The 9720-nt window shown below is 49.8% G+C and overlaps 1 protein-coding gene across 1 annotated transcript; it reads left to right on the top strand.

Annotated features, from left to right (window-relative positions):
- Positions 1 to 682: 682 nt before the first annotated feature.
- RNF186 (ring finger protein 186) lies at positions 683 to 1363 on the top strand. The gene has a single exon (XM_063104052.1). The coding sequence runs from the start codon at positions 683 to 685 to the stop codon at positions 1361 to 1363; it is 681 nt and encodes a 226-aa protein (XP_062960122.1).
- The last annotated feature ends 8357 nt before the right edge of the window (positions 1364 to 9720 follow it).

The raw sequence follows: 9720 nt of genomic DNA, 5'->3' as shown, positions 1-9720 counted from the left end.
TTTTGTTTTTCTGTGTTTAGCTGGGCTTTCTCCTCTTCCACTCAGAAGAAATTTCTCATCGCTTCTGTCTTCTTCAGAAGGCCATGTGCTTGCAAATGTGCTCAAAGTACAAGCAAACTTTTTCCCACTGATGCTGACATCCAAGAGATGGATCTAAGACCCATCTGTGGTGGCGTTTCTCAAAGTGGGGTCCCCCAGTCTACCTATATCAGAATCAGGAGGATGTTTGTTAACTGTGTGGATTTCAGATCCCATCCAGACCTGTTGAATCCGCATTTTAAAAGGGCTGGGCCGGAGTGGGAGAGATTCTGATGCATCCCACAGACTCATGAGCCATGGTCCTGTGGGCACTTACCAGGCACCTGGCCCCAGCAGGAAAGTCCTGATTCTAGGCCCTGCCCCCTTTGGCTCTTTTATCAGGCAATTCAAAGTCTCTAAGCCCACAAGTTACTGATTAACCCTAGGTTTCAAGAAAATAAATAATAATAACTGTAGGGACAATATAAGCCAAGAAACAAGCTGGGCAGCCCTGGGAGAAAGTAGTGCCAGACAGCTATTGTCAACGCGCCTGGCAAGAGTGAAAAGGAGGCTCGAAATGTCCAGCACAGAGTCAGCCTCCATCCAAGTCCCTGTCAATGTCCAGGTGCTGAGCAGCCGCGTGCCACAGGTTCCCGTGCCCAGAATGGCCTGTGATCAGGGCCCACAGCAGCCCCAGCCCATGTCTACAGGAGCCACCGCCACCGCCACAGTGGACCCCCCTGGGAACAATCATGGCTCTGTGGAGGGTGACCTGGAGTGCCTGGTGTGTCGGGAGTGCTACACCTGTGCCCGGTGGCCCAAGCTGCTGGGCTGCCAGCACGCCTTCTGCACAGTCTGCCTGAAGCTCCTGCTATGTGTGCAGGACGACATCTGGTCCATCACCTGCCCGTTGTGCCGCATGGTCACCGCTGTCCCCGGGGGTCTCATCTGCAGCCTGCAGGACCAGGAGGTGGTAGTGGGGCGGCTGGCCCAGCCACGCCCGGAGGTGCAGCTCTGTCCTCAGGGGTTGGTGGATCCTGCCACCTCAGCCACAGTGTACCCCAACTTGGCAGGAGGGAATGGGCAGGACACGGTGAGTGCCAACCGCGTGGCAGCCCGGCGCCTGGCCGCACACCTGTTCCTGCTGGTCTTGCTCATTGTCCTCATCCTGCCCTTCATCTACCCGGGTGTCATCAGGTGGCTGCTCTCCTTCATCCTCGCCCTGGCCCTGCTGATGTCCATCCTCTTCTGCTGCCACCCCAGCAGCCAGGGCAGCCGCCAGTCCTGGTCCAGGACTCTCTTCTGCAGAGAGCAGAAACCCAGCCAGATCTCTTCCATTGCCTGAGGGCCCTCTGCCCAGGGAGCCCCTGCAGCCCTCTGCCTCTTGGATTCCATGACTTTCACAATGAACAGGGTAAGCAGCTCTGAACCCAAGACTGGCTCCATTGGGAGATTACATGCCAGCTGCACGCTCAAGCCAAAGCCAGAATGACCATCATGGGTCAAGGACTACATGACTGGACAATAAGCTTATGCCAGCCATTGGCATAGTACAGATAAACTATTTGGGGAATGGGACAGGGAGGAGGCACAAACTACTCGAATGTGACAAGAGGGGCCTCCTGCTCCTCTCATTCCAGTGCTCCTGGTTTTCTGTATGTAACTTCAAGAAAGAATTACAATATTGACCCTGTTGCAGAACAAATAGAACCAGAGCTCCTTTTTTTTTTTTTTTTTGGCAATTTAGTTAGCTAGTTTGGTTTGTTTTTTGTGTTTGGTTTGGTTTGGTTTTGGTTTATTTTGTTTTTTGTGTTTGGGGCAGTTTGTTCACGTCTGGCTGTTACACATTTTTCCTCCTAGGAAGTCGGAGCCCACGGGAAATCCTCCTGTGCTTTCTCCAGTGCTGCCCATCTCATGCCCACCCCCAGCACACCAAAGGTCCTGGTGGTCTGGGTCTCCCATGGAGTTGACTGCAGGGTTGGAGGGAGAGAGCCCGTGTGGACAGATGGTACTTCTGATGCTGCAGGGGGAGTCACACATTTAGCTGGCAGAGTAGGGGAGGGGTGGGTAGACTGGGGTGGGAATCGCGCCCAGCATGCCCACCAGGATTTCCCAGCTGTGTGCCATCAGAGCCTGACTTAACAGAAAATCTTGGGGTTATGAGGACTGCCCCCCACACACGGCAGGTACAGCTGCCTGTGTGATGCACAGTCCACACTGTGGAACTGGATCTCTGTGGGCGTGGCTTTCCATGTTATTGCATCTCAAGTTCCATGTGAGCTTTTGTCATAAAGATAAAAGGCCCCATAAATGCAACAGTCCTCATCAATAACCCCACCCTTCCCACCTCATTCTGAGAGTCACAATCATCTGAAAGTCTTTTGGGTCTTCTCTTGACCATTTCTGCTTCTTAATGTAAGGGAGGCATCTGCCAGAGGGTATGACTTTCCACGGTTGTGAGGGTCAGGGCTCTCCCAGGAATCTCTGAGGGAGTGCAGGGGCATGGAGGGTGGAAAATGGCCCATTATTTCCTTGCAAAGGCCCCATAATAGAGAAATAAACTTGAAACCTCAGAGGGGCTCACCGGGCACGGTTCATTGTCCTTCCCTGTTCTGCCCCCTTTCCTCCTGGTGTGATGACAGTTACACTGTGCCTTTTGTCAGGGAGGGATGAGAAAACTCTGCCACTGGAGCATGGGGGGTTAACCCCAGATCCGTGGCTGTGTGTTGTGGAGCAAGGTCTTTTGCCACTCTGGGCTTCATTTTCCCCCAAATGAGCTAGTTGGACTGAATTATTTCTAAAAACCCCTGAAGTCCCAAGAGCTGCTGGGCCCCAGAACAATAGATATGGTTCATATCCCATGTAGACCCATACAGAGAGAAATCAAAATATGCGTATGTAACTAGCTGGTCCTAAAATCTGGATGCCTTCTGTTTTTCTTAGAAGGTATTTCCAGGGCAACTCTGACGGCCGTGCCACTGGTGTAGGTATGCATGCACCCATGCTTTTGAGCTAGGCCAAGAGGGCCCAAAGAACACCCTGTCTCCCAAGGCTCAGTAGATGAAGAGGATGGCCAGCATTTCCTGAGCTGGCCTCAGGCATGTGCAGTTTGGGATGGCTGCCCCTAGGACAGGGAAAGAACATTCTCTCCCCACTCACTCCTCCACTCCCATTTTACCTAGTTCTTGGACACTTCACTAAGAAGAAAACCTCCACCAAGGTTTCAGTTGCTAATGATAGCACCTTTTCTACCATAATAATGGTGGGTGCATGTTTATTCAATACATGCCAAGCATTGCATTGACTGCTTTATATGCATTGTCTACTTGACTCTTCATAACAACCTTATGAAGTAGAGAACATTATTACCCCTCTCTTACAGAGGAGAAGACTGAGGATCAGAGAGGTGAATTCACCTGCCTAAGGTTGCACAGCCAGTCAATACCAGAGCTCCCTGGGGAATGAACCCAGGGCTCTTTCTGCCTCATCAAGCTGCCTCCTTTGTGTGCAGCTCCAAAACAACCAGGAGGCTGATCACCACTTGTGGTCATGTGAGAGCTTCCATGGAGGACAGGCAACCAAGTTCAGGAGCCTCCAAATTCCAAGGTCAGGAGATCAGAGAGGCCAGAGAATTCCAGAACCCATCATCTATGCTAAAGGAAAGAAAAGAGAATGATAAAAGTGGGATGGATCTCCTGTAGACTTTTACCACCCAGCTCCAGCCTCCCCTGCAGGGGGCTATGCTGGCAGGAACACTGGAGTCCCAGGTTTGAGACTCCACGTGTCCCATCCTTGCCCTTAAGCAAGTCGCTTTACTTCCCTGAACCTCATGAGGTTCCCTATAACAATGAGCCTCCTGTCATCATTCCTGGCACATGGTAGGCCCCCAACCAATGTGCCCTCTGTGCACCTGGGCAAAGGTGTCTGACACTGCTATCACCACTCCCTTTGAAGCCTAGCTGGTCCCAATCTTCTTCTGGCCCCTGGCAGTGTGGGGGCAGAGAGCACCAGAGGCCAGAATCAGCCCAGGCTGGCCTGGAAGGGAGCAGAGGTAGAAGAAACCAGAGAACCAGCCCAGGGTTCAAAGCCAAGCTCTGCCCCAGCGTGTGACAGGAGGAAGTCACACTTACTAAGCTGTCTGAGCCTTCTTTTGCTCACCTGTAAGGTGGGGGAGGATGGCACACATTCCAGGGCCTTTGTGAGGATTCAAGGTGTTACTGGATGAGAATCCAGTGTCCTGGCAGGAACTGCCTTTATCATCAATCACCGACCCCCTTGAGTGAATGGGGCCTGTTCAGCGTAATAGCAGCAGGAGGCTGGCCTTGACGATGGAGTGGAGAAACCAGTCCAGAGCGGGGAGCATTATCCAGGGCAGGCCATTCCGGTGGAGATGCTTGTGCTTACATCCTAAGAGGAAGTCCTGAAGATGGAGAGGAACTGTAGGGCAAGGCCACATTCCATCCCCATCCGACCCATCTCCCTGTTCAGTGCCCTTGGCGTCAGACATATCTGGTTTGAATTCCAGCTTCGCCACTTATGAGTCATCTTATCTCCCTGAATCTCAGGTTGTTTACCCATGAAACAGAGGTTATAATATATATCTCATAGGGTTGCTAGGGGATTAGTAAAATAATCCATGGTTGTGCACTTAGGAACATAAGGAAGTAAAGAAGAGGGGGAGGAAGAAAGAGAAAGAGAAAGAGATGGAATTGAGTTCTAGAAAGCCCTAGCAGGAGAACAGACTCATTTATTAAAGCCTGGGCGCTAGAATTTATCTCCTCCGTTATCAGCTTCAGCACCAGCTGCATTCTCAACATCAATCTAATAACAATAACCGCTGACATTATTTGAATTCACTGTGCAAAGTGCATTACATATATTATGACATATGCTGTAAAGCAGGTACTATTATTTCTGCCACATTACCAGTGGGGACACTGAGGCACAGAGAGGTTAAGTAACTTGCTCAAGATTACACAGTGAGGCGAAGAGTAGATTGCAGGAGTCTAATCCAGAGCTTGGGTTTGAGTCACGTTGCTGTACCAGATGAAACATTCCTGGCACACCACTAGTGCTCAAGGTATATGGGCCCTCTATCCCTAAGGGTAAAGAATTAGGAAGAGCCGGCATGCCCTCGTTTGGTTATAGCTTCAGGATTTAGTGGGTGCTTGGGGCGCAGTGTTGTGGGAGCCCACCTGTCCTCTCCCCCACAGCCACTTCCTTACCTCACTTTGTAGTCCTTATTCATTGCTGAGGCTCCCTGTTCATTGTTGGAACCTCTTTTCCAATGACTGCAGGAAGTTTTCAGCCTTCGCTAAAACAATTAATTCTTTGTGGCAAAACAGAGTGTTTCTAGAAATGAAGGAATTTCCTGTAATTTCTCCGACTGTGGGAACAGCATAGGGTACTTTATTAGTCCGTTTATGTTGCTTATAACAAAATACCTGAAACTGGGTGATTTATAAAGAAAATGAAATTTATTGCTTACAGTTTCTGAGGCTGGGAAGTCCAAAGTCCATCTGGTGGTGGCAACAGTGACCCAGGGGTCTTACATTGCAAGATGGTGTAAACAGAGACAGCAGAGAGAGAGACAGACAGACAGACTCTCCTCCTCTTTTAAAGCCCTCAGAACCACACCCCTGACCGCCATTTCTAATCCATTCACTACTGCAGGGTCCTACAATCCAATCACATCTTCGAGTCGCCACCTTTCCATCACCATAATAGGATTTCCCACCCTCTTAAAAGTCACAGTGGGGGCTAAGTTTCTAGTACATAAAACTTGGGGGACACAATTCAAGCTTCAGTGAGTTTTGGGGGGACATAATTCAATCCACTACAGGCACATTGAAAACAAAAAACAACAACAACAACAACAAAAAAAAAACAACACCCCAGATCCAAGCCCTTGAATCTTCCCAGAGATGTTTTTAGGAACTTTATGTTCTCTGAGTATCTTGAAATCACTTTTATAAAGCGGAGGAGGGGGAGCTGTGTGTATCTCTGGGGTCAGTACAGAGCTCTCTGAAGAATCCAAAACACCATTCAATAAATATTTGTTGAGGGTGTGTTCTGTGCCAGGTACTGAACACGGTATTCAATCTTATTGGATGAGGAAGGAAAACTAATACATGCCGAGTACCTGCTATGGGTTGAATTTTGTCCCCCAAAAAAGATATGCTGGGGTTCTGACCTTCAATACCTCAAAATGTGACCTTATTTGGAAACAGGGTTGTTACAGAGGTAATCAATTTAAAATGAGGTCATTAGCGTGGGTCTTAATCCAGGGTAACTGGTGTCATTATAAAAAGGGGAAATGTGGACAGACAGACCTGCACAGAGGGAAGATGTGAAGACACACAGCAGGAACGCTGTGTGACAGTAAAGACAGGGATCGGGTGATGTGTCTACAAGCCAAAGGATGCCAAAGGTCGCCAGCAAACCACGAGGAGCAAGGGCAGAGGCCTGGAACAGAGTATCCCTCATCGCCCTCAGAAGAACCAACCCTGTTGACACCTTGAGCTCAGACTTCTGGCCTCCAGAACTGTGTGAGACCAGACATTTCTATGGTTGCAGCCACTCCATTTGTGGCACTTGCTATGGCAACCCTGGCAAACCAATATAGCACCTATTCTGTGCCTGTGCTTACACTGTGCCCATTAAGCTGGGCTACTTCGAATTCAGCTAAATAACTTGCCCAGAATCTTACCCTGTCAGGCTCAACATCAAGTCTGATTGACTCCCAAGACTAGGTCTTACTTTCTTCTCCCATTTTGTGGATGGGAAATTGAGGCTTCTGTAATTTCCACCAAAATATCTAATATGTCATAGCTAGAGTTGGAATCAGAGCTTACAGTTCCTAAATTACCTTTAGTCTTTGCAACAACCATGTGAGAATTGCCGAATTATTACCCCCTTGTCACATATTGAAGAGTGAAAACCCAGGGTGCGAAGGCATTTGCCCAAGGTCACATGCAAGTGGATGAGGTACCAAAATTTGCACTGACTCTTTTGGACTCCAAAGCTCCGTCCGCACTTCCCAGTGCTCCACGCTGCTCTCAGCACCCTGCACTAAGAAGCAGGCAAGCCTGTCTTTCAGGACACTTGAGGTATCCACCACAAGAGCCTGTGTTCAAAGAAGACAGGACTATATAGGTGGGCAATTGTCTTCTATTTTTTCTTTGACTGTCTTGTATTCAGCTGCCCCTACTCCCCCATCTCCCTTACCGAGGAAACTGCCCTCTGCCCCGTGTCTAATCTTGTTGAAGGGAGAGTTCCACCAGCAACCACTGCACCAGTGGGGGCCCCTGATTCTTCCTCTTCCCACCGCCCTGTTTCACCTGAGGCTGTCACATGCTCCAAGTCATTCCAGTCAGATGCTCTTTTCCAGAACTTTGAATGTGGAGCTAGTGGTGCAAGGAGGAACAAATGTCAGCAGCAACAGACCAGATAATCCCCACAGCTCTGGCCCTTCAGCCTCTGATTGACACAGTGAAGCCTCAGGTTCCTTCCCTAGAATTATTATTTACTTATTCATTTTTGTCTTCGAATAGCCAGAATCAGTTTCTGTTGCTTGCAACCAATATCTCTGACCTAATACAGGAGCTGTCCAGGACTCTAGCTGCTGAAAAATCCCACCATGAGCCCCAGCCCTTCCAGACCGGGCAAGATGCAACAGCACGGGCCAGGTAGCCAGCAGCCTTCACACACATATCCCCACCCCCATGAGAGCCAGCCTGACCTTGTGGTGAGGCTGCCCTGGTGTCAGGCCCAGGAGGGAGGTGCCTGAGTCCACTCTGCCCAGTGGTGGGAGTACCCTTGTATTGTGCTGGGCATTTAACACATCATCTCATTGAGTCAACACAAAACCCTTCTTCAGGTAGGAAACAGAAGCATAGAGAATGTCAGTTACTTGCCTGAGTGGCAGAGCTAGGAATTGAAACCTGAGGACTTCCTTAATCACTGCACCTACCACCCGCCTCCCAGACCAGCTCTTTTCCTTCCTTCCTCACCTTCCCCCACCCCCATTAGAATGAGCCATGGAAAAGAGCAGGGCCCTCAGTCAGGACAGATCTGAGCTCAAAACCAATTTCCACCATTTACTCTCTGTGTGTTCTTAGGTATAGTATATGCCTTCCCTGAACCCCAGTTTTTCCTTGTTTGGACAGATCCTCAAACAAAGGAAAATGTTGTTTGCAAAAGAATGAGGGGCTTGGGCAGACAGATAATAGTTGGTCACCCTGCAGAGAACCTATGAGAGCAGCAGGTATGTGAGCCAATCCCCACTCCTACAGCCTGATTAGAGGTGAACCATCTACCTGATCGGGGCTCTCCTAGGGGGGCCTGCCTCATCCCACCCAATCTCAGTCCAAGTGGGTTCTGGTGGTAATAATACCATATTAGCCTTTCGGTGGGGAAGGATGTATCCCAAACCTGCCAAACAGAGCATCACACCCCCTGGCTACAGGGTTTGGTTCAAGGCTAAGCTAATGACAGCTCTACCCAGGAATCTCGCTAGCGCTATGTGGAGGAAGTGTTCTCTCTGCCAGAGTTGCTAAGCTGGTAGAATGTTCATCTAGGCTTTCTGGCGATCATCTTTCCACCCCATGGGGAGGATTTTCCTATGGGTGAAGCCAACCCAGAGGAAAGCAGAGTCCAGTGATAGAGGTTTCTGATCATATTATTTGAGCACCTAGATCTGGCCACGCCTGAAACCTGACTTTCCTCTGGACTTCTCAGTGGATACACAAGCTAATAAATTCCCTTTCTTTGTTTAAACCATTTTGAGCTGGTTGTTTCAGTTGCAAGCTAAGGAGGCCTGACTCATGTGTGGGTACTGAGTTACAAGGTCATGTGGAATGAAAGCTGGGCAGCCAATACGGAGCCATGTGCATGCCCAAGGTAGGACTCTGGATGACAGAGAGACTAATGAATCTGACCCATAGAGGCAGACATTTGGGAGGCCACATGGTCTTGGAGAGGCAAAGAGAGAGGCCTCAGGTCCTGACTCACAAATCACCAGTCGCAGTGAGGGCTGGCTGTTTGCCATTCCTGTCCTCCTTCTCCATGAGATCCTGCAATTTTTAAAAAATATTCCTCCCTTTAAATGAGCTAGCTACCCAGAGAATTTTGATAGATACCTCCCATCCCTTCCCCAACACAGGACCTGGTGCACAGTGGGGCCTCTGTTGAATGTAAAATGGAAGAGTCTCTCCAGGCAGGACATGGTACATTGAGACAGGACATGGGATGTGAAGCCCTAGGGAAAGCATGAGGGAGGGAGTGCGGGAACCCAGGGCAAGCCTCAGGAAGGATAGGCAAACCGGCTGGGCCTTGAAGCAAGGGTTTGATTTGAATAGCCAGAAAGAACAGGGAGAATGAGGCATTTCAGCAGCAGGAATAGTGGGAAAAAACGTCAAGGCTGGAAAGCAAACCACATATGTGGGGGCAGAGAGTGGACCAGTCTGAGTAGGGGATGTGTCAGGGGAGCAGAGTACACCGCCTGGGCCTGATCGTCGGGGTCCTGTATGCCTGGCTGGTGAGGTCCACTATGCACATGGAGGGCTTGGCGTGGGTGTGCTCAGAGTTCCCCAGCAGCCCCAAAACTCTGAAAATGCAGTAGCAGACCCTTGCTGGCAGACCCTGAGGTGCATGAAAAAGACGTGTCTACTGGAGGCGAACATGGTGGGGAGTGGGAGTCCA

This window comes from Cynocephalus volans, chromosome 8, assembly GCF_027409185.1.
Source record: "Cynocephalus volans isolate mCynVol1 chromosome 8, mCynVol1.pri, whole genome shotgun sequence".
Classification (NCBI taxonomy): Eukaryota; Metazoa; Chordata; class Mammalia; order Dermoptera; family Cynocephalidae; genus Cynocephalus; species Cynocephalus volans.
The sequence above is the reverse complement of the archived record's forward strand: the minus strand, read 5'-3'. Positions and strand labels throughout refer to the sequence as shown.

Coding starts and splice junctions, on each gene's coding strand:
- RNF186 (XM_063104052.1), top strand. CDS start 683: ATGGCCTGTGATCAGGGCCCACAGCAGCCCCAGCCCATGTCTACAGGA.